This window comes from Balaenoptera acutorostrata, chromosome 20, assembly GCF_949987535.1.
Source record: "Balaenoptera acutorostrata chromosome 20, mBalAcu1.1, whole genome shotgun sequence".
Taxonomy (NCBI): domain Eukaryota; kingdom Metazoa; phylum Chordata; class Mammalia; order Artiodactyla; family Balaenopteridae; genus Balaenoptera; species Balaenoptera acutorostrata.
Window position 1 is genome coordinate 50,336,700 of NC_080083.1, and position 24,443 is coordinate 50,361,142.

At 44.9% G+C, this 24,443-nt stretch overlaps 1 protein-coding gene across 1 annotated transcript in view; it reads right to left on the reverse strand.

Annotated features, from left to right (window-relative positions):
• The window catches only part of PITPNC1 (phosphatidylinositol transfer protein cytoplasmic 1), a 258,228-nt gene that overhangs the window by 117,806 nt on the left and 115,979 nt on the right, over positions 1-24,443 (reverse strand). The window contains exon 2 of the mRNA XM_028167335.2: positions 12,993-13,141. Within this exon, the coding sequence (XP_028023136.2) occupies positions 12,993-13,141 (149 nt within the window). The remainder of the gene's footprint in view (positions 1-12,992; positions 13,142-24,443) is intronic.

The following is a 24,443-nucleotide window of genomic DNA, read 5'->3' on the forward strand; positions in this document are numbered from 1 at the left end:
TAATTGGCTTTTAAAAAATTAAGCGCTTATATAAATACTCAGAAATAAAAAACAATCTGGCCAAAATGGATCTCAGGTTCATGTCATCTGGAAAATATTCAGTACTAAACTGCTCTCTGGTATTGAAGGTGGCTTAAGTTTGTTGGTTTGATTAATACAGACAAGTTAGTCATCCATGTTAAGCATAATACTTCTGTTGTACCTAGGTTTATGAGAGGTCAAATAAGACCTTATTCTTTCTGTTACAAATCTGTCAACAAGAAAAGTAACTCAATGTGAAAAATACTTCTAAGAAAAGTAAGATATGTGTTTTTAATAAAAGAAGGTGTGAAGAATGAAAAATACTGAAAAGAGTTATGCCTGATCAGGATTTTCTAAGACTGGATTGAATTTAGTTGGGTAAATGGATTTTGTTAGGAATGGGCTGGAACAAGACCGGATTTGGTTTCTCCAAAGTATTCTTGAAATGCTGCTTTTGACAACAGATTGTGTGAGTTTCTTTGCCTTTAAGTGACTTGTATTTGCTTTTGAGATCTTTTGTAACTTTGGTTAAGAAATAAGTATTGTCTCACAGTGACCTATGATCTTATTTGACCAAGTATTTTAAAACTTTTTGACAAACTTCCCAAATATCAAATTTTAATTAAGTATCTTTTGATTTCCAGCTAACTTTGGGGTACTTTAGAGGTCCCTGAGGTATCTTAAAGAGAAATCTTTAATTAGGATTATTTGGTTTGTTAAGTTAAATGTAATCATTTGTAATTCTGGTTATTGTAACCAAGTTTCTTTATCGATTACACTGTAATCAGATGTTTAACCAAGGCTTTTAAGTCTTCTGTCATTTATAGATATTTTTGTACTCTGATGCTGTTAAAAAAAGTGCTTCATCATCAAGGAGATTCATAGAAAGGCTACGGAAACAATTACAACAGTTCCACACTAAGATGCTGGCTATGTGAGGATTCCAGCCCATACCGACTTAAAACAAGGAGCTGCCCTGCCCCTGGGGCTCCTAGATCAGGCATCCAGAGATTTTTTTAAAAATAAATTTATTTATTTATTTATTTTTGGCTGCATTGTATCTTCGTTGCTGTGCGAGGGCTTTCTCTGGTTGCGGCAAGCAGGGGCTACTTTTTCGTTGCGGTGCACAGGCTTCTCATCGCGTGGCTTCTCTTGTTGCGGAGCTTGGGCTCTAGGCGCGCAGGCTTCAGTAGTTGTGGCACGCAGGCTCAGCAGTTGTGGCTCGTGGGCTCTAGAGTGCAGGCTCAGTAGTTGTGGCGCACAGGCTTAGTTGCTCCGTGGCATGTGGGATCTTCCCAGACCAGGACTCGAACCCGTGTCCCTTGCACTGGCAGGTGGATTCTTAACCACTGTGCCACCAGGGAAGCCCCATTCAGAGATTTTTACTGCCTGACAGACAGGGTCGATGCCCCTACTCAGCCTGGAAGCAGTTACAGAAGACAGACTATCACCCTTCTGCTTCCCATAAGAATATGGAAGTAAAATCTCTGAGGGGGGAATGAAACAGGAGGGAAGGGGGCAGGGCACAACCTTTGAAAGAATGACATAGCCCGAGGACATGACCTAAATTGATTAGAACCAAATGGGTCCAAGGTGGCGGACAAGTCGAATTCCACTAGACCTTGAGCCTCAGTATATGCTCACATCAGCAAGCTAAATGACACACCCACAGGTGCTGTGACAGTTCCAAGACCGACCATAAGGATCAAAAAGTGGGTGGTGGCCCAATTCCCAGAAATCCCCGGCCCTTCCTAAAATAGCTGGAATACTCCTCCCACTCATTAGCTTATGAAATTACCCATTCCTGTGAAAACTAACGACCCCATACCCTGGTGCCTTTCTCACCTTCTGAGATGGCCCACACTCTGTCTGTGGAGTGTGTTTCTCTCTAAATAAATCCACTTCTTACCTATCACTTCGCCTCTCCCTGAATTCTTTCTGCGATGAGACATCAAGAACCTGAGCTTCGGGGATTCCCTGGTGGCGCAGTGGTTAAGAGTCCACCTGCCAATGCAGGGGACACGGGTTCGATCCCTCGTCCGGGAAGATTCCCACATGCCGCGGAGCAACTAAGCCCATGCGCCACAACTACTGAGCCTGCGCTCTAGAGCCCGCGAGCCACAACTACTGAAGCCCGCGCACCTAAAGCCTGTGCTCCAAGAGAAGCCACCACAATGAGAAGCCCGTGCACCGCAATGAAGAGTAGCTCCCGCTCGCTGCAACTAGAGCCTGCGTGCAGCGAAGACCCAACGCAGCCAAAAATAAAATAAATTAATTAAAACAAAAAAGAACCCGAGCTTCATTAAGTCCTGAAACCAGATGTGTGATCTCAGTCGAAAGACTATGGATTTTGGCCGGGTTTGAGTCCCAGCCGCGTGGGTTCAAGTTCCAATCTGAGGTGCACGGTTTCAGTTTTAGCAATGAAAAGTCCCACATGCTAAATTCCTTGGTCCTGAGCAAAATGGGACAGTTGGTCATTCTAGAGCAGTGGTTCCCATTTCAATGGGAGAGCAGTGGGGGAATTCTTCCCCCCAGGGGGTATTCAGCGAAGTCTGGAGACATTTTTGGCCGTGAGAACTGGCTGGGGGTGGGCGGGTGGGGAGATGCTGCTGGCATCTAGTGGGAAGAGGCGGGGGTGCTGCTCACGGTCCTGCGATGCTCAGGACAGGCCCTCATGACACAGAATTTACAGACCCAAATCTTAAACGGCGCCAAGGTTGAGAAGCCTGGACATAAGTGGATGTAATCACTGTAACCTTCTCATACTCTCCTTAAATCACAAATGATCTGATAAGAAGGGCCCATGGGCAGGCATAATCTGAACTGGCCTCACGTTAAGAGAATTTATCTACTTCATAAAGAGTTTCTGGAACTGAAACCTAAACCATTCCTTCCTTCTAGCGCTTTACATTCCAGATTATCACCAAATTCTCCACCATTTCTAATGTCACTTTGCAATTTATGCTCATTTGGGGATATTTTTTGGATCTAGGAGGCCTTGAACATCATCAGGCCAAATGTGGTCTAAATGGAGTCTAATTTCATTTTCTCAACAGGGGTCACAATTATGACAGTCTCAACTAGACACTTTGGACTTAAACATTCCCGGCAGAAAGTCCTGAGTTCACAAAATAACAGTGCTTTGGGAATTCCCTGGCGGTCCAGTGGTTAGGACTCAGCACTTTCACTGCCGGGACCCGGGTTCGATCCCTGGTCGGGGAACTAAGATCCTGCAAGCCACGCGGTGGAACCTGAAACTAGGCACTGTCTATCTATCCTAAGATTAGGCTCAACGAACTGAAGCTCATTTAAGTGATTTTTAAAAGGACTTAGCTACCTTCATATCTTCATTTCCCACTGGTTCAGGAGGGATCTTCTGACCTTTTTTTTCTTCTTATGCCCAAATCTGACATTTGACAGTTGTTTAATAATAATTATTTGTTCCTCTCCAGTTCTGTGTACAGTGATTTTTTGAGGTCTTTAAATTTCTTCTCTGCTGCTGTGATTTACTCATTTACTCTTCTTAATGGTTTTCTGGCTGGTCTTTCATCCTGATCTTAATGTAATTCTTTATACTGCAGCAAAGAGATGAACAGAGTTTCCGGACTAGAGCCATCACCTGTGAGAGACAGGTCTGCTGAGGCATCCCCCACAGGAAGTTCCCTGAACGTGGACACTGCCACCACTCTTCCTATAAAAGGACAGTTTGCGCTGGGATTCCGGGAAAAGAAGCCTGCCTCGTGGCAGTTCTTGGAAGGCTCTGCGTGTGGAGAGCGTCAGGGTAATGTGGCAGGGGTGTGGGGAGCACCCAGGGGAGCCAGCCACACGTGTCAACATCACCAGGCAGGAGCGAGGCAGAACCAAGGTGGAAATCGCTTGATGAGATGCCCTGTAAGATCCCAACCAGGCCTAAACATTCTGTTTCTGTGATGTTCCATGGGAGTAGTTGAGGGGGCAGAAGGCAGGGGACCTGGCAGCATGAGAACCCCTGGCATGTTCTTAAGGATTGAGATGGGGACCAAACAGAAGAGCATGGACTGAAAGGTATGTCGGGAAGAAGGCTCTACGTGCTCTATTTTCTCCAGTATATATATATATGCTTTTTTTTAAAATAAATAAATTTATTTATTTTTGGCTGCCTTGGGTCTTCATTGCTGTGCACAGCCTTTCTCTGATTGCGGCGAGTGGGGGCTACTCTTCATTGCGGTGCGCGGGCACCTCATTGCGGTGGCTTCTCTTGTTGTGGAGCACGGGCTCTAGAGTGCGCGGGCTTCAGTAGTTGTGGCTCGCGGGCTCTAGAGCACAGGCTCAGTAGTTGTGGCGCACGGGTTTAGCTGCTCCGTGGCATGCAGGATCTTCCCGGACCAGGGCTTGAAGCCGGGTCCCCTGCACTGGCAGGCAGCTTCTTTTTTTTAGAAATTTATTTATTTTGTTTATTTTATTTATGGCTACGTTGGATTTTCGTTGCTGTGCGCAGGCTTTCTCTAGTTGCAGTGAGCGGGGGGCTACTCTTCATTGCAGCGTGTGTGCTTCTCATTGCGGTGGCTTCTCTTGTTGCCAAGCACGGGCTCTAGGCGTGCGGGCTTCAGTAGTTGTGGCTCGCGGGCTCTAGAGCACAGGCTCAGTGGTTGTGGCGCACGGGCTTAGCTGCTCCGCGGCATGTGGGATCTTCCCAGACCAGGGCTCGAACCCATGTCGCCCGCATTGGCAGGCGGCTTCTTAACCACTGCACCACCAGGGAAGTACATCCAGTATATATTAAAAATACTATTAATTTATTTAATATTATATTCTATATATATAGAATATATATTTATATAGAATATATGACTGAATATTCTAAAACATATAATGTTCTTATATACATGGCTATTGTGCACCGCCTGTCACTCCTAACTAGAACGCAAGTTCCCATCAGGGCAGGGATCTTTGTCCTGTCCACTGCTGCTCACCCAGCCAGCACCTAGAATGATGCCTGGCACACAGCAGGTGCTCAATAAATATTTTCTGAATGAATGAAGATCATCTCTGGATATTCAGAAGTCAATAATAACCATGAAGAGTCTTTCAAAATAGTGTGGAAATAAGCTCTTAGGTCAGAGTCTCTGGCCCCGACACTTCCTCTTTGACCTGTTGCCTGGGTAGTGGGCTCTCCCTCTGCCACGTGAGCTGTGGGCAGTTAGCTCGTACTGTGGGGAAGATCTGGGAGAACAGGAAGAAGAAACGTGAAAGAAAGACCCAAGCCACAGCAACAAGGCTCTACCAATGAGCTGGTAGGTAAGGTAAAGTGACCAGCTGGTGGCTTTGCTTATCCAGTGAAACAGGATTCATGGCTTAGGGAAGCTGTACCCTCTCCTACCCAGAGCCACTAGAAGCCAGGAGAGGTTGCCCTGGAAAGCAAGAGCCACGTAGTGGGAGAAATGTTCGCGTCGTGCAAATCGATTCAGGCATTAGGCGGAATCACCGTTAGAAGCTGGCAACCCTCCCTGACTGGCAGCTGCCAGCACAGCCTAATTAATCCAGCAGCCGTAGTGGAGAAGAACATGACACTTCATGACTGATAAACAAGCCTAAAAATAGGCTCCCTCTTTTCTCCAATGCCCCTCCACCCCCACCAGATTCCCTCCCCTCATGGGCTTCAGTGGGAGGGGACTGGAGTGATGCTAGGGATGAAGTGGAAATGAAAGGGAACAAAAGAAGAGCCCCAGCCTCACATGATTCTGGACAACAGGTTTTATTTAGAATCGCTGTTCCAGAGTTTGATTAGTATCTTGCCTCCTTTCCCTGGATGCCAGTTGAAACCAGGATTTTTGAAGACAAGCCAAGAAATACCACTTACTTGGTTAACTGAACTGGATCAAAGGCCCAAGGACAACCACCAAATGTACTAATGTATTAGAACTAATGTAATGTTCTAAATGCATTAGGCAGTCACCCAAAGGTACTGCACATAACAGTGTACCAGACGCTATAGGAAGGGCCAGAGAGTGGAGTAACCCCACAGTACTGGGAGATAAGAGGCAAGTACTAAAAGGATAAATGGCATTTGAAAAAGACATTATGCTCAACTTAAAAATGGACAAGGGATTTCAATAGACATGTCTCCGAAGAAGACACATAAATGGCCCATAAGCACATGAAAAGATGCTCAATGTCATTAGTCATTAGGGAAACGCCAATCAAAACCCAAGCAAGCTACCACTTCACACCCACTAGGATGGCTGTAATCAAAAAGACGAACAATAACAAGTGTCGGTGATTATGTAGAGACATTGGAACCCTCATACATTGCTGGAGGGAGTGTAAAATGGTGCAGCCGCTTTGGAAAACAGTCTGGAAGTCCCTCTCCCCACCCACTAGGAGCCTGGCTTGGCCTGGGAACTCAATGGGAAGCTTATGTTTGGAATTTTATTTTATTTTATTCTATTTACATATTTTTTTGGCCATGCCATGAAGCTTGGCGGGATCTCAGCTCCCCAGCCAGGGATTGATCCCAGGCCACAGCAATGAAAGTCTGTAATTGTAACCACTGGGCCACCAGGGAACTCCCCATGTTTGAAATTTTAGAACAAACGATAGAAAGAAAGAATGGACAATTGGGAGCCACCCACAGCAGCCATGATGGTAACGGCGGGATGAAAAGGTCAGTTTCCCTTAAAGACGGTTGTCATCATTGCTGCTCTTGGCCTCCTGGAGCTGCCTTGAGAGCTGTCCATTCTCGAGCCTCCAGCTAATTCTGTGGACCGCTAACATCCTTACACAAAATGTCCTTTCTGGTCAAGACAGACTCAGAGAGGAGGCCCGGATGACACAGGCACTGAGTACTTCCAATGCCCCAAATAGTTGCTTTGGGTAATAAATCAGTAAAGCAGTTTCTGAATGTGATTTGTCTTCCCATACAGATTGACATAAGGAAGAGAATGCATTCCCTTTGCCAGCTCGTGAATTCAGGTCCACAGGACATTGATATTTCTCTGCGTAAGTTATTTATTTATTTGGCCACACTGCGTGACATGTGGGATCTTAGTTCCCCGACCAGGGATTAAACCCGCGCCCCCTGCATTGGAAGCGTGGAGTCTTAACCACTGGCCCACCAGGGAAGTCCCTCTGTGTAGGTTATTAAGTGGGCACTGGAACATCTTGGCTACTTCCAGTCCAACTCTCAGGACCCACTTCCCTGTGGTCAGTGAAGGGGTCCACAACATGCTACAGTGACATCGGGATTATTTTGAGCTGAAGACATTTGAGAGTCCAACAGTCGCAGAAAGACACTTTTTCTGAACTCCCCTTATCTGCATAAAAACAGAACCTCCCAAAAGAATTCAACTGTCATAAATCCCCTCTCCGTGAGTTTCGCAACCAGAGAAGATTGACTCCGATCACCAGAGACAAGAAGTAAGCACCAGGATAAGAAATCACCTAAACAGACATTGTCACAATGTCTATCTTGTCTCCCATCCATTCTCCTAAGGCCTCATTTATTTTTCGTACAAGACATTTGTTTTCCCATAAGTCTCTTTTCTCTCCCCCCCTTATTAAAAATTGTATATAAGGGCTTCCCTGGTGGCGCAGAGGTTAAGAATCCGCCTGCCATTGCAGGGGACACGGGTTCGGGCCCTGGTCTGGGAAGATCCCACAGGCTGCGGAGCAACTAAGCCCATGAGTCACAACTGCTGAAGCCCGCACGCCACAACTACTGAAGCCTGTGCACCTAGAGCCCGTGCTCCGCAACAAGAGAAGCCACCGCAATGAAAAGCCTGCGCACTGCAACAAGGAGTAGCCCCTGCTCGCCGCAACTAGAGAAAGCCAGTGCGCAGCAACGAAGACCCAACGCAGCCATAAATAAATAAATAAATAATTTATTTTTTAAAAAATGGTGTATAAGCCCCAAATTCTAACCACCCCTTTAAGTCACATTTTTCTGGATGCTCTCACCTATGTACATGAATAAAAACTTGTCTTTTCTCCTGTTAATCTGTCAGTTTCAATTTAATTCTCAGCACCTGAATCACCAATAACTAAGTAGACTGAAGAAAAGTTTTTCCTCCTTGACACCACTCATAAGATGGACAGATGAACTTAGAAATAATGAAATCGGTTGACCTAGGACCCTACTTTGATCAGAATACAAGAACCATGTCTTAATTATTAAGAGATTCTCTCCAACACCAGAGCAATTTGTTACACATTGTCAATTTCAATACACACTCATTTAATGAATTACAATTACAAAGCAGCCTCACCAACATGGCAGTCCCATGACCTGTGCATGCAGGACTTGGGTTAACTTGAGGTGGGTTAACTCTAGTTTGTAACTACAAAGTAGTCGGTTTGGTTTACTTTTATGATTACGAAAATACTTATTATTTTATAGTTATGTCACATACCAATTTTTTCTTTCTTTCTCTCTTACTAAACCATAATCTCCCTGGTTCTGAGATAAAATAATGGACCTACTTTAGATTTGTGCAAAAGGAGCTAAAGGTATTTTTTTTTTCCTGTGCCTCACTGGTTATTCATTTATGTATGCTGGAGGAGAGATGAGATAATGTCTGAAACAGACTTTAAGCACAGAAAATTAGGGTTGAAAAGGATCTGAAAGGTTGTCCATTTTAACCACCTACTTGATGTTTGAATCTACTCAAGGACAGCCTGACAAGGGTGTGTTCTGCTTATGCTCAAACACCCCCAGCAGCAGCATAATTGACTATAAGTCACCTTACTGTGCTCTCTGATGGCTCAAATACTTAGATTTCTTCCTTAAACTGAGCCTAAATTTTTCTCCTGGCATTCTCACCCATTGGTCTTAGTCTAATTGGTCCTCTTGAGGTCATCTAGAATACATACGCTTAATCCTTCTCCCACCTGATCAAACCATTATACACCCCAGTCTAGCTTTTCTAGGTTAAATGTCCTTGGTTTCTTCCGGTATTCTTCATATCACTTGGGTTTCTAATCCTAAGATTCATATGAACAATTCTGGAAAAGTTCAGTAAGTAGGAGAGACTCACCCTACCAGACATTAAGACTCCTTATAAAGGTGTAGTAATTAGGAATTTTAGGATTATATTCTCAAATTCTGTTTAAAAATAACCTGGTTGGCATTTTAATTAGTTTTGCCTTAAATTTATAATTGATTTGGGAATTGATGGCAACTTTATTACACAGCTTTTCCCATCCATGAATATTCTCATTTGTCTAGGTTTTTTAAAATGTCCTCTGTTAATGTTTTATATTTTCCTCCAAAAAGATTTTGTATATCTTGTGGATTCTTTACTGGGTACCTTTAGGTTTCCTTTTCTCTTATAAATGGAATTTTTAAAAATTATTTTTTCCATTTATTGCTCCCGCTCTATAATAGTGTTACTGATTTTTGTATTATGAATTTTATACCCAGCAATCTTGTCAAATTCTCAAATTGATGTTAACAATCAGTCATAAATCTGATCAAGTCATGAATTACTATTATTATACTCCTGAGGTATTTGATTTGCTAAAGTTTCATATAGGATTTTCCTGTCTATGTTCTTAACTGAAATCAGTCTATAAGCTTCCCTTTTATACTGTTATTGTTCAGTTGTGTTATCAAGATTCATGTGGTAGGCACTATCAGTTGCCTTCCCAGCCATCACCATGTATTTCCCACCCCCTTTCTTAGAAGCAGATCATGCCTCTCTTGAACACCTTTCCCTTTTAATCAGGGAGGAAAATATCACATCTCATTGGCTGGAACTAGGTCACATGCCATCCCTAGCTGCAAAGGTGGCTGGGAAAATAAGTATCTGACATTTTCAACCCATGAAGTACTTACAAACTTTTCCATTTCTAAATGATGAGGGAGTTCATTTATTGTTGCTACAAATTTCTTATTGTCATGCTCTTTAATCAGCCAACAGGATCTACACAAAATTGATTTTCTGGTATTTGAGGCTGGTTTCTGGCCTACTTTGTATAATCAGTTTTTATACACTTTCATGTGTGTTTGAAAGGCATGTTGGTTCCAGGGTCTATTAACGTCCACTAGATCAAGCTTGTAATTCTGTCATTTACATCTTCTCTATGTTTGTTCAATTGTTTGTCTACTCGATCTATCAGTTTATTAAACAAGTAGGTTAAAATCTCCCATTATAACTTTAGGCCACTTGTGATTTTGTCAGTGTTGCCATATCTTTGTTGAGCTAGGTTCAGGTTTAGGGTTTAACACACATTATTATTGTGATCACTGACACATTTCGATTTATCATCTGACAAACAAAATTTGTTTTCTATTTACTGTGCTTTTTGTAGGCTTCTCTTTGTTCTTCCTCTGCCTTCTATTGGATTGGTCAAGTTTTCTCTTGGAAGTTACATATTATTTTACTATTCTTTTAGAGGTTACCCTTACATTTTGAATACACATATTTGCCTTAAATTTAAAAAAAATATTTATTTGGCTGCGCCAGGCCTTAGTTGCAGCATGTGGGATCTTTTAGTTGTGGCACGCAGGCTCTTAGCTATGGCATGCAGTATCGAACCCGGGCCCCCTGCATTGGGAGCACAGAGTCTTAACCGCTGGACCACCAGGGAAGTCCCTGCCTTAAATTTTTAAAAATTAATAAACATCTCTTTTTTCTTCCTAGATGATATTAGCAACGTAGAGCACTTTTTTTTTTTTACTATACTTACTACCCTTTCATCTTCTGTTATTGTCTGTTATTTAAATTCCACAAATATACTTCCAATTACTAATTATTCATATATTTGAAACATTCTATGCTCATTCAGATTTGTCCAGATGTTTACCAATTTCTTTGTTTACTATTACTTCTAGATTCCCCCTTCCTGTTTCTTGGTTTCAATTTCCTTTTACTTCAAGTACAACCTTTAGTAGTTCTTTCAATCTGTGTCTCTGAGTAGTAACCTTTCTCAGCCCTTGACTGTCAAAAATGATTTTTTTTGCACCATTCTCAGTCCCAACACCCCATTTACATGCACCGAGGCCACACTTCCTGTCCCCTTATGGGAATGACATCCCCAGACCCTAGATGTCAGGGCCCACACTCAGTTCTGACACTCCCCAGCTTACTTAGCATTAACTCATCTGCTTTCCACTCCAGTTAGTTTCCTCTTTATTTCTAGTACCTGAGGATTTCCCTTTCTTTGCTTTGAACTCAGCTTTATATTGTTATATTTCATCCTGTGTCTGTCATATGGGGTGGGGGGAGGGTCCGTATTAATCCTTTTAGTTATTATTACTGGAAGTCCAGATATTCTATTTATAACAAATTTCCCTCTTACTAATGTTTAGTATTCTCCTTTAAAATAAATGTCATATATTCTGATAGAGGAAACAGACATGACAGAGACAGCTGAACATTTCTTGTTCTGTTTCAGGAAAAAGTTATAAGGTTTTCTAATTTCTTAAATTTGGTACACAGGGAACATTCCCCAGGCAATAACTCTGGAAAATGCAATCGTCTGCCGAGAAATGGAATTTTCTGTAGGTTTGTATCTATTTCCTTGCACGCCCCCCACACTTCTCTTTGCTCTACTGAGGTGATTGATGCTCAATATTTGATTTACACTCTTTGCACTAAGAATGCCAAAGCAGCATATTGAGAAACCTCTCTCTGCAAGAAAGCCATCCTCAGGCTAGACCCGGAGCTCAGCTACTCCTGCAAATCAACAGCTGGCTGCAGGCTGCACTGGTTCCAAATCCTGGGAATTCACAGCTACTGATAGATGAACAGGATCAATCTCATTTGCATTTCATCGTGACTCAGGAATTCCCTGGTACTGCTTCCCTGGGAAGATTAAAATGTGCTGGTTTAATCAGCCCAGTGTCAGGATATTGGCCTGAGAGATTTCGAAACACCCTGGTGACAGAACACAAACCCTCCCATCGAGAAGAAATAGTCCCTTTCAGCCTGTCGAAGGGTAGAGGTCATACAAGAATGGGGGAATCCAAATATGGCTCCTCTCAGAAACACCTGACCGTGCCACTGAGCATGGAGAAATATTCACAAGTGTCAGTGCTTAAACTGGGGACACAGTCCAGCTATTATGCTGGAAGTGCTTTCTGAATGAGAAATGGCCAATAGGAGAGGCCATAGATGGTGGTAAAGAGTATTCATGGAGATGACAGCAAAGACCACAATGGTCATATGCTGGTTCACTGACATAGACAGTTACTTTTGAGAAAATATGGCACGTGACTACAAATGTTCTGACCCAGAAAAGTGAAAGGAAGAAAGTGACCTGGAGGGGGGTGTAAGGTCGGGAGAAGATCAGACAAGCCCCAACAATCAATTATGTCATTAGTGATAAGAAAACAGAAGAGATTAAAGAATGTATTTTGCAAAACAGAAATGGCAGCCCTGATCAGCGCTGGTTGATGATCCTCGAATCTTTACCCTTTCAGAGGAGAGATGACAACATTTACCTTGGGAAGGATGGGTCCACTTGAGAAACAGAAACCACCCGAGTACTCCATATCACTTTGGTCACAGGTGACCGGTGGTTTTGTCATCTCCCTTTGCAGACACCCGAGTCCGCAGGTCACTCGGCAGGAAGTGGAAATCTTACCGAGTCAAGACCCCAACAGCACACGGCCACATTCAGCACTTACTTTTCTATAACTTACAGGCAAAGCTGCCTCTTTCCTTCTGCTAACCCGGGACCAAGGGTGAAGACAAAGTCCTTTAATTCTTAAGATCAGATTTCAGCTTAACATGTCGTGGAAGGGTTGGGAGAGGTAAGAGGAAAGCTCCTCCTGATGAAAATGCGCTTGAGGACTATTTTGCAGAACGCAGGGATTTCTGTTTTTGGCAGCAACTAGACTGGCAGTTTTGGAGGGCGGATGTAAAGACTTTCCAAGTCACCTTTTCATCCCAGACAGTCACAGCCTCTACCTCGGTCTTGCGGTGGGGCTGGGTGGGAGCCCCTGGGCAGGGTGGGCGCCCGGAGGCGGAGCACCGGCTGCCAGGACTTACCTGTTGAGATACACGCGTTTCTCCGTGAACTGCCCATTCCCATGGTGAGGGTCCTCGAAGGGCTCGTTCTGGACGACCTCCACCCCTTCTCCTCGGTCGCTCTGTTCGTGGCTGTGCTTGCTGATCATGTACAGCTGTCCGATTTTGTACTACAAAACACACAGACACAGAGGGGTCAGACCCATCGCTCGCCTCCGAAAACTGCCCCCGCACCACCACCGCCGCTGCGCCGCAAGCAACTCAGAGCATCGGCACTTCCTGTTGAGAAAAGAAAAGCAGGCACGTGGGCCTGATGTTACTCTTCCTCAGGAAGAAGGTGGAGAATGAGCTGTGAGTAGAATGCAGAAACGGCCAGTTCCTGTGAACATTCTGCATCACCTCGGCAGATGCCTGCCGGTGTGGCCGATGGTCTTCAAGGTTTGGCAGCCGATCAACCAACCCATGGGTAGCGGCCGGGAGGTGGGCACGCCGGAGTCTCCCTTTCCACTCTGGCCCTACAGGGTTAAGTGGCGCTGAAGTCCTATTCTGCTTGGCTCAAGACAGGCTCAGACAGGCTAAGGTTTGTGATTTCTGTCCCTTCTGCCTGATTAACTGCATTGCTGGGCACAAGAGGATTAGATGTCACCTGTCTCTCCCATCGCCTCTCTCAAAGTGTTCAACTCTCCTGGAGGCCTCTGTCCCACAGAATGGTGGTTCTCAAAGGTGGCTGGACGTTAGAGTCACCTGGAAGCTTTAAAAAAAACCCTCCAGATGCCCAGGCCCCACTATGAGTGGAAACTGTGGACCCACCTTTAGGCTGGTCCACAAGGAGGAAAATCTACAGTATCTTTAAGTCCTAGGGCCTTAGTGCGGGGCCTTGCAGGCTGAGATGCCAGAAGTTACATGTGCTTACACGAAATTGATAAAATGGAATAACGTCTAATGTGAACACTTTCCGTGCCGCCTGTATCTTTGAGCTGTTCCATTCTCTTTCTTGCCTCTCTGAAAACCCTGGGGCTAGCAGGCATCTCTTCACCCAGTGAACTTCCAAAGTGACAAAACTAATTTGACAGAGGGGAAAAGAAGAGAGAGAGGAAGGAGGGAGTCAAATGACTTTTGCACCGAGGAAGTCTGCTCAGAATCAGCAGGCAGGGCGATGAGACACTGCTGTGGTCCTTCCACAGATACGGTGTGAAACAAGACACAGTGTCAGCATCATCAAGGCCCGAGGGATGCAGGGAAGGGGCCTGAGTCTGTAGCAGGCTAATGAGGGCTCCAGGTTATTCCCAAAGAGCCCAGGCCAGCAGGTGTGCAGGTCCCCTGTCTATGTGCATAAGAGAGAGAAATAGATTTTAAATTAAGGGGGCGTGTATAATGTACAAGTCAACAGTGCAGTCAGTTCCAAAGCTGAGAGGACACACACGTCCAAAGGTCCCTCTTCCATTCTGAGGCAGGTGCCGGGAGGGGAGTGCGAAGAGAATGGGAAAGGCTCTGGTGTGAGGCCAGCCTGAGGGACCAGGCCCAGTAACCATGACAATGGGAACAGCAGCCTTCTGGCTCTTCTCAAAGGGCAGTGCTTCTGGTCTGTGCCACGCCTCTCCCCCAGAAGGGTCTGCATTTAAAATGCTTTTAATGTAACTGTGTGTGTGTGCTGAGGATAAGAGCAGGGAGAGGAGAGAGGAAAATCAAAGATAAAATTTATTTTTAAACAAATTTTGGGATCAGAAACTTGCCTTGGGACTTCCCTGGTGGCGCAGTGGTTAAGAATACGCCTGACAAGGTGAGGACACGGGTTCAATCCCTGGTCCGGGAAGATCCCACATGCCGCGGAGCAACCAAGCCCGTGTGCCACAACTACTGAGCCTGTGCTCTAGTGCTCGCGACCCACAACTACTGAGCCTGCACACCACAACTGAAGCCAACGTGCCTAGAGCCTGTGCTCCGCAACAAGAGAAGCTCCCGCAATGAGAAGCCCGCGCACCGCAACGAAGAGTAGCCCCCACTCGCCACAACTAGAGAAAGCCCGCGCACAGCAACGAAGACCCAACGCAGCCAAAAATAAAATGAATAAATAACTTAAAAAAAAAAAAAAAAAGAAACTTGCCTTGGCTTTCCCTCTTCCCTTTGCTCAGAAAGACTAATACTGTTTCAAGGAGGAAGACAGTGAGAAAAAGTTTACAGATTGGAGATATGTGAGATCAACACTCTACCTTATACAGATGGGCACACAAGCCTGGAACGGCATGTCCAGCTGCCCAGGGGGTGGAGATTTCACTGGCAGTTGCTTTGTACTTGGAGTTCAAAAAAATACGTGTTTACTTACAATGGAATATTACTGTGCCATAAAAAGGAAGGAAGTACTGATACTGCTTAATGTGTGTTACCAGTTGAATTGTGTTTTCCCAAAATCCATATGTTGAAGTCCCAGTACCTCAGAATGTGACCTTATTTGGAGATAGGGTCCTTACAGAGGTAATCAAATTAAAATGAGGTCATTAGGATGGGCACTAGTCCAATAGGACTGGTTTCCTTACACAAAGGGGCAAGTTGGACATAGAGACACTCATGGGAAGAATACAAGATGAAGCGATGCACGAAGATGGCCATCTACCAGCCAAGGACTGACCTGGAACAGATCGTTCCCTCCCAGCCTTCAGAAGGAACCAGCCCTGCCTGCTGACACTTTATCTTTGACTTCCACCATTCACAACTGTGAGCCCTTACAACTCTGGTTGGTTAAGCCACCCATTCTGTGGTGCTTTGCTATGGCAGCCTGAGCAAACCCATACAATGGGTACGGGGCTTCCTTTTGGGGTGATGAAAGTGTTCTGGATCTGGATAGAGGTGGTGGTTGCACAATATTGTGAATGTACTAGACGCTGCTGAATTGACTTTAAAATGGTTAATTTTGTGTTATGTGATTTGCACCTTGTGGAAAGGGAATGCTGCCGCCATTCCAGTAAACAGTGAATGTTTGCCGGCCATCAAGCCATTAGCCACTGTAGCCACACAACGCGCCCCCCCCCAGCCCCAATGGCGTGCCCTGAGGGGAATTCAGGATGGAGAAAAAAATGTAACATTTGTGCTTTGGATACTGGCCCTAGATAGTTAAGATGTATATCTAAGGAATCATTTCAATGAGCCCAGACTCTTGCATCTTCCCACAGATTAAAAAAAACTCCAGGCTTTCCCTGGTTGCACAGTGGTTAAGAATCCGCCTGCCAATGCAGGGGACAAGGGTTCGAGCCCCGGTCCAGGAAGATCCCACATGCCGTGGAGCAACTAAGCCCGTGCGCCACAACTACTGAGCCCATGCACTGCATCTACTGAAGCCCACGTGCTCTAGAGCCTGTGCTCTGCAACATGAGAAGCCACCGCAGTGAGAAGCCTGCGCACTGCAACGAAGAGTAGCCCCGCTCACTGCAACTAGAGAAAGCCCGTGTGCAGCAATGAAGACCCTACACAGCCAAAAATAATAAATAAATTTAAAAAAATAAATTTATAAAGAAAAACAAAAAAAACCTCCTATATATTCTGGCTCCTCCTTTACTTCTTTGGAGTAGTTTCTCAGAGCTCTAGTCCTCAGTAAGCTCCCCAAATACAACTTAACTTGCATCTTTTAGGTTGTGCATTTTTCTTTAGTTGAAAACCTCAATTTTTTTTAAAAAAAAGTGTTGACCCCACTTCTGAAGCAGATACCCCTAAGCCAAAATGCTGTCAAGGGCTTTAGTCGGGGGTGGGGGGACTTGACAGAAGGGATGCCTATCCCTGGACCATCTCCAGGAGCTCCAACTCACTCACGCGTGAAAATGTATGGGACCAAGGGCGATGCATGACACAGAAAAGCCATTAGCCAGATGCGAGTCAGCCTGGCTGCGCTCAGCTCGATTGCTTCCTGCCCTGTTGAAAGGAAAGGGCCGAGGCAGCCAGAGGCTGATTCACCGCCATCCAGAGGAGGGCCTCGCTGCCCAGCCTCATTGATCATTCTGGTGGCTCCTGAAAGAGCCATTGCAGGGCAGACACCAGCATTAGCTCACTAAGATAGCGTCAGTCTGTGGGCGACCGACAGACGCTGGATGCAGTAACGTGGGTGACATTGCTGGGGGTGGCGGGACACTCAAGCTCAGACACCGAGGTGGGTCAAGGGCCCTGCAGCTGTCACTTTTTTCACTCTCAAGCAAATCAGGCCTGTTCTCCGGGTTGTGGCCATCTGAGCTGGGCCATCCAGAAGCAGAGGTTTTAAACCACAAACTGACTCAAAGACACATGCATCCAGAAGTTTCTCAATTAGAGCGGACAGGGCAGGACAGAGAGTCCTTCAACCATGTCTCAAAATCACCAGAGATACTCCTAAAAATGCTGAATCCTGGGCCATTCCAGCCCTTTTACATTCACACTCTGAGGTACAGGGAAGTTGGGGATCTTACCCAAATACACGCTAAAAGCTGAGAACCACTGCGGCAGAGAGTGGGGAAGGCCTCCATTAGTACTTGCTCAGTACCAGACGGTGCCAAGACCAAAAGGTTCCATCTTTAGGGGACTTGTTTCTTCTTTCCTCTTTAACACTGAATTCTTGCAAAGCTCTATCACTAATTTAGTGAGAATACTACATCACAGATCACCAACTCCAAACAAACTTGTATGTGAAATGAAGGCTGCGAAATCCATAGACTCAGTAGGATTCTGAAGACACTGAAGCCAGAGAATCGATAACAGAATTGATAATGATGATGGTGGTGGTGATAGAGTAAAGCTTAACTGATTGCCTATCAGTGTGAGGCACCAATTAGGTGCTTTATATTCATTTCTTAGACTCACAATGATTCAGACAGGTACATATTTACAGATGAGGAAGCCCATATTTACAGATGAGGAAGCCGAGTCTCCGAGAGGCTAGAGACTTCCTCCTGCCACGTGGCTTCTAGGTGGCAGAGCTGGGGTTTGAAGACCATAGGTTGTACTCTTTCTTCTCCACTCAGCTTCAGCCCTTATTTCTCTAACAGGTGAACTGCTTTAACAAACCTAGATCTCATTATGATGAACAAAGAGGGATGGTTCAGAGCCACTGCCTTTGAACTTTGCTATTTCAGAAGATGAGGAACAAAAGTCTGGTATCATTTGAAAGATCAAAGTTGTTTAAACTGTGCGCACATATGGAATGGCGGAGGAATTATGCTCTAACTTTGTAAAATCTATTGTTATAACTCCAGAGTTTAGGGTAATCATCATTACAGGCAATCACGATTGGAGACAGCTCTGCGCTGCAGGGCTGAGCCTCCGTGAGAGCCATCATCAGAACAGCCACCCCAAATAATTCTCTCTGTAGTCCAAAAAAAAATCATGGGGATGCAGAGCTTCCCCATTTGCATGCAGTGCTGCATCTTTGATAAAGCTGCAGAACTTGAGGGAAGGCAGAGTTGCATAACATGCCTGGAAAAGCCAAGGGGTTTCATCACCTTGTACTTTTGCAAACTCTGTGACTGGGCACGACCAAGGTACTTAACACAGTTCACCTCAAACCTTGATTTTTAGAAAAGGTGACCCCAAGTCAAAACTCCTGATTATGCTAAAGGATTATTAACTGACCATCACCAACACCTAAATAGCATCCTTGCCGTTAGAAGTACTGGACCCAAAGTTTTAGGTTCAGTAGAACCCTAAGCTTTCACTTAACTGCCCCTTCCCCAATTGCTGAGCTTCGGAGATCTCTACAAGGCCAAGCTCCCATATTCCCCTCCCTAAAGAACCATTCTAACCATTTTTAAGTGTACAGTTCAGTGGCATTGAGTGCATTCACATGCACTCAATGTGCATGTAAATGTGGGGGTGTCATCTTTCTTCCAATCCCTCCCTTCCTGCCCCCTTTCTCGTCCTTCATTAGTCCCAATACCGTTTTCAAACATCATGATGTGAAAGGTGGGAACCACTGTTTTGCAATAAACATTACTCAGCCTGGATGGAGTTATTCCCTGATGTTATGACTCAGGACTTCAAGGCCCCAGATCAGGAATCAGAATTTACAACTATTTCCACTTCTACCATCAAAACAGACGGATACCACACAATATGACAACCACGGAGAAATACCTGTCCCTCTGACTTAACCTGATATCATGTATGTTTCCATCTTTGAAATGTGCGTGATTCTTGCCTCTCTCACTCTGGCTGTGTGGAGAGAGGAAAGAGCAGAGGGTGATACAAGGTGGCATTCCTGGGAGTTTCCCACATTATTCACATCACGCTTAATGCTTTTCTTGGCTTTTTTCCCCCAGTCTTCTCTACTCTCAATACACGGACCTCAAAGCACAGTGGAGCAATTGCCTCACGATGCCCAAGGAGCCCCCTGAAGAGAGTGCCTGAAAGATAAAACATCACCCAGGACTCCAGTGCATTGCAGTCTTCACGCCAAGTGGTGCCAAAATTGTAATTCCACTCAGGGAAGGGGATGTGATGAGGCCAGATTTTAACAATCTCATATCAGAAAACTAGAGGCTAGAGCCAGCTGTTTTCTAGAATCTCACAGCACAGCTGAGGCAGTGGGACAAATGCTCTGGTCCAGCAGTCGGCAAACTATGTGGCCTGGTGCCTGTGTTTTTAAAATAAAGTTTTATTGGAACACAGCCATACTCATTCATTCTGTGACTGCTCTCACGATACCACAGCAGATACCGTGTGGTTCAAACAGCTGAAAATATTTACTATCTGGTCTTTTACAGAAAAAGGTCGCTGACCCCTGTCTAGTGCAGTGCTACTGGGTCCAGCACTAACCAGCACTGTCCGGGATGGTGGCCACTTGCCATATGTAGCTTATGAGCATTGGAAATGGGGCCTGTGCAATGGAGGGACTGAATTTAAAATTTTCTTTCCTTTTAATTAACTTAAACTTTAAAACTGATACTCAATTCAGCTCTAAGAAAACTTTTACGTATGTGTGAGACACACCACTCAGTAGACATAAATCTACTGTTTAAACTGAAAATTTTTAGGAAATCTCAATTCACATCAGGTACCTCTGATGAAATTTTAGCATCTGGCTTGAGATTGCTTATAAGTGTAAAATGCACACTTAGTAACAACAGCAAAAAACTTAGTAACAACAACAACAAAAGTAAAGCTCATTAATAATTTTTAAATTGATTGCATATGGAAATGATAGTATTTTAAGAGATACAGGGTTGGGCTTCCCTGGTGGCGCAGTGGTTGAGAATCTGCCTGCTAATGCAGGAGACACGGGTTCGAGCCCTGGTCTGGGAAGATCCCACATGCCACGGAGCAGCTGGGCCCGTGAGCCACAGCTGCTGAGCCTGCGCGTCTGGAGCCTGTGCCCCGCAACGGGAGGGGCCGCGATAGTGAAAGGCCCGCGCACCGCGATGAAGAGCGGTCCCCGCACCGCGATGAAGAGTGGCCCCCACTTGCCGCAACTAGAGAAAGCCCTCGCACGAACCGAAGACCCAACACAGCCAAAAATAAATAAATAAATAAATAAATAAATAAAATAAATTAAATACAACAGCTTAAAAAAAAAAAAAAAAAGAGATACAGGGTTAACTAAAATATATTCTTAAAAATAACTTCACCTGTTTCTTTACATATGTGGTTTGCATTTGTGGCTCACATATTTCTATTGGATGGTGCTGGTCTAAGCCCTAAACTTGACCATCAGGGATGGAGAGTCAGGCCATCAATCCATACCAAGACTTCAGAGGCTGGCTGGCTGGTCAGGTCAAGGGTTTCCATGTGTTTCCAAGCTAGCGAGGTAGAGCACTGGTGATAAGGGATGCACTTGGAGAAGCTCTCCCTTTCTGAGGACTGGCATTACCTGGACCTCCAGAGGGGTCATAATTGTTCACTGTGTGCTATGGTGGAAAGCACTGTAGTTTTAAAATTGAAAACCTGCAGCCAAAGTCCTGATTCTGCCTTTGATGAGTTTTGTAACCCTAGACAATTTGCTTAACTGAGCCACAGTTTCTTATCATTAAAATCGGACTAAGAAAACACCTCATGGGACATGGTGAGAATCAAATGAGAAAAAAAACGTACAAATTAATATGCTTTATAAGATGTAAAACTGTACGCTGTAGCTATGGCTCCTTCTGTTTGGCAACACATCTGACTGGGAGGTGAAGATCTGTTTCATTTGTTTCCATTTTGCTACAGTTCTATACAGGCTAAGAGAACAAGGCATCTGCCATACACACCCCTACGATGCAAAAATCGGGGAAAACCTGACCATCAGCCCAAGACCATCATTTCCTTCTGCAAAAATTGTATTAGATGGTAGTCAGATCAAACACTTCCCAAAACATTATAAAAAACTTGGGAACATCCACTTATATGATGTCCCTAGGGCAGTCAAAATCACAGAGACAGAAAGTAGAATGGTGGTTGCCAGCAGGGGTGGGGAGTTAACGCTTAATAGGACAGAGTTTCTGTGTGGGATGATGAAAAAGTTCTGGGGATGGATGGATGGTGTTGATATTTGCAAAACAATGGGAATGCACTCAATGCCACTGAACTGTACACTTAAAAATGGTTAGAATGGTAAACTTTATGTGATGTATATTTCATCACAATTCTTTAAAAAACCTGGAACATGTCATTTTCCCCTGTCGCTTACTTACTTCACGCCTCAAGGTGGCCATCTATCAGTGATTCTATTTTTATGATTATAAAAAAGCTTTTTTTAGGACAGGGACTTTTATATTTGATGGATCTTTGGTTTGGAAGCTTATTTGAAGGTGTTGAGCCAAGGGGACAGAACTATAAAATGACTTCCCCCAGAGACAATGTTGCATGAGACGCCCGGTGCCTGCCATGCCGGGGGAGATGCCCGGCTCGCTCTGCCCTAAACTTAAATGTCTTTGACATTAGCAATCTGGAGGATTCCTGTTGCTGACGTTCCCAAGCAACATGGTGCTGACTGTGACAGTGTTACAGACAAACACCCTGACAGAAGGGAAAGAGTGATTAACCGAATACAAATGCATCCTGATCCCGCCAACCTTAAGGAGGGTCACTGAGAACTCCAGCTCCTTATTGAACAGGACTGTCAGAGTTCACAGCCCAGCCCCTCCATTTGCCTGGGAGCAACCCTACAACAAGCCCAATTCCATTTCCTTTATTCCGCTGGGAAGGTATGGTGTGTATTTTTACCTCCAAGGGCTGGATCTGATTTGGGTTCTGCAAAGACATGACTGGCTAGCCCCATCAGTCTTTCTGGCTCTGCGATTCAAATGTCCAGATTTCTCCATGTACACAAGTGAGGTTTAAAAAAAAAAAAAAAAAAAAAGGTGTAAAGTTCCTTGGTGTTTCGTCAGCTCTCTCCCTGCCAGGTCAATAAAGCACGAAAACCAATATCCGATCCCACAAAGAAAATACAAACCTGCAGCTCATATTTCAGGATATCAGTGCATCATCACATATTTATCTTTTCTCCCGGATCTTTATAAGCAGCTGTCAGAGGTGCCTTGTTTATTACGTAATACTGTGTCATAATGCCAGGGTGCAGGAATGAAAAAGCTGATAAAAAGATTTAAGAAGGAGCTGGGTTATTGACATTTAATTCAAAAATCCACCTTCTGTGACAAACTAATATAAACAGCATTGTAGGCTGGTGCTTAACCCATTCTAAGTTTTGGACTAAACTGAATAGAAATAGAGCAACTCAATGCCAAGGGAAGGGCTCAGGGTATGCTTCGTGCTGGTGCAAGCAGAACTCTACGCCTGTGACTGTACAAAACCGCAAATTGTTTCTAGTACACTCAGCTGTCCAGCAGCATAATCCACTTGACCGAGTACGGGAGGGTACAGTACATGAAAAGTAAGAGTGCACATTAAAAAAAAATAAGTTTATTTATTTATTTTATTTTTGGCTGTGTTGGGTCTTCACTGCTGCACACGGGCTTTCTCTAGTTGCGGCGAGCGGGGGCTGCTCTTCGTTGTGGTGCGTGGGCTTCTCACTGCGGTGGCTTCTCTTGTTGCGGAGCACGGGCTCAGCTGCTCCGCAGCATGTGGGATCTTCCCGGACCAGGGCTCGAACCCATGTCCCCTGCACTGGCAGGCGGATTCTTAACCACTGCGCCACCAGGGAAGTCCCAAGAGAGCACATCTTAACTGCTCGTTCCAACACTGACTCATCCTTGGGGGTGGTATTCTAGCCCTGAGAACTCACTTGAGGCACAAATTGAAAAGCCAAAATGATAACACGCAGTGAGTAGAGGCTACTTTATAAGCATCGGCTCAGGCAAGAGGTGTCATCCCCTGGTACTGATAAATGAGAAGCTGAACACGTTAGCCATTAGAGAGCAGCATGAAAAACCACAAAGAGAGCAAAGACAGGAACTGCCAGAACTCAGTTCAAAACTACAAGGGTAGTTGGCCCTTGAGGCAGAACATGGGATTTCTCCAGATGTTGGCTGGGGGACACTCTTGGTCCCTTCTCGTTCGTGCACTGAACAAACAGAGTACATCAGGCTCTGCAGATACTGGAGGCAGAGCGATGAACAAGGTCGACCTGGTCTCTGGCGAAGAGGAGGGTTTCCTGAGTTCCACCTCGAAGACACAAGGCTGTGAGCTGAAGGAACTTGAGGCTGACATAAAAGCCATTGGACCATTTGCCAAGAAATGTGAAACCAACTGCAACTCAAGTAAATGGAGAGGTTTGGTAACAGGGCTGACTTTTAGAAAGCAATGAAGGCTCTTGTGTTTACTACAAAGCAGAAACCCACAGCCAATCACAAGACCAAAAAGGGAGAAAACTAAGACAGAACTTTCCCGGAAATATATCCTGCACCGTCTCCTTGCCACACCCGGTCGTGTCAGTGCTCATCTCCTTAACCTTGGCCTCATAACCAGAGGTGTTTCTAGGAGAGTGGTCTATCTTTATGCGGGTAACAGGCTCTTTCCAGAATTAGAAAAGCCCCTGTTTGTGAAGCCTGTTGGACCTACCAATCCTTCAGGAAAATGATGGGTGGCATCAAGAGATGCTGTTGTTCTGGTTAAAGCTAGAAATACACTCGTAGGAATGACAGCAATTAGTTTTAGTGTCTTTGAGAAATTCTGAGAGCAGAAGAGCACACTGAATGCGAAAAGAAGCACTTGCTGCTTCACGTACAATTGAACAATGGGAGCTCTTAATGTTTTGAAAGAATTATTCAAGACACTTCATGCCTAGAACAAGAAGACCTCAGTAATATTTGAAGGTCACTGAACCCCTTTGCTTGCTTAAGTGCTAGCTGACACGGCAAGTGGTTTCAGGGCTCTGCTAACTCTCTAGCAATGATGAGAGAGAGTTATGACCAAGTTATATCTGTGGTTCAAAGTCTGGAAAATTCCAGCATCTGCCTTCACCCCACTTTGGAGGAGTGGCCCCAGGTTTCACATGCCTGCAGTGGTACCTGTAGCCCATAGGTAGCCGTAGGGTATGTGGCTGGGTGTAGCGAAGGCACCATTCTCCTAAGCAATAGCAGCCTA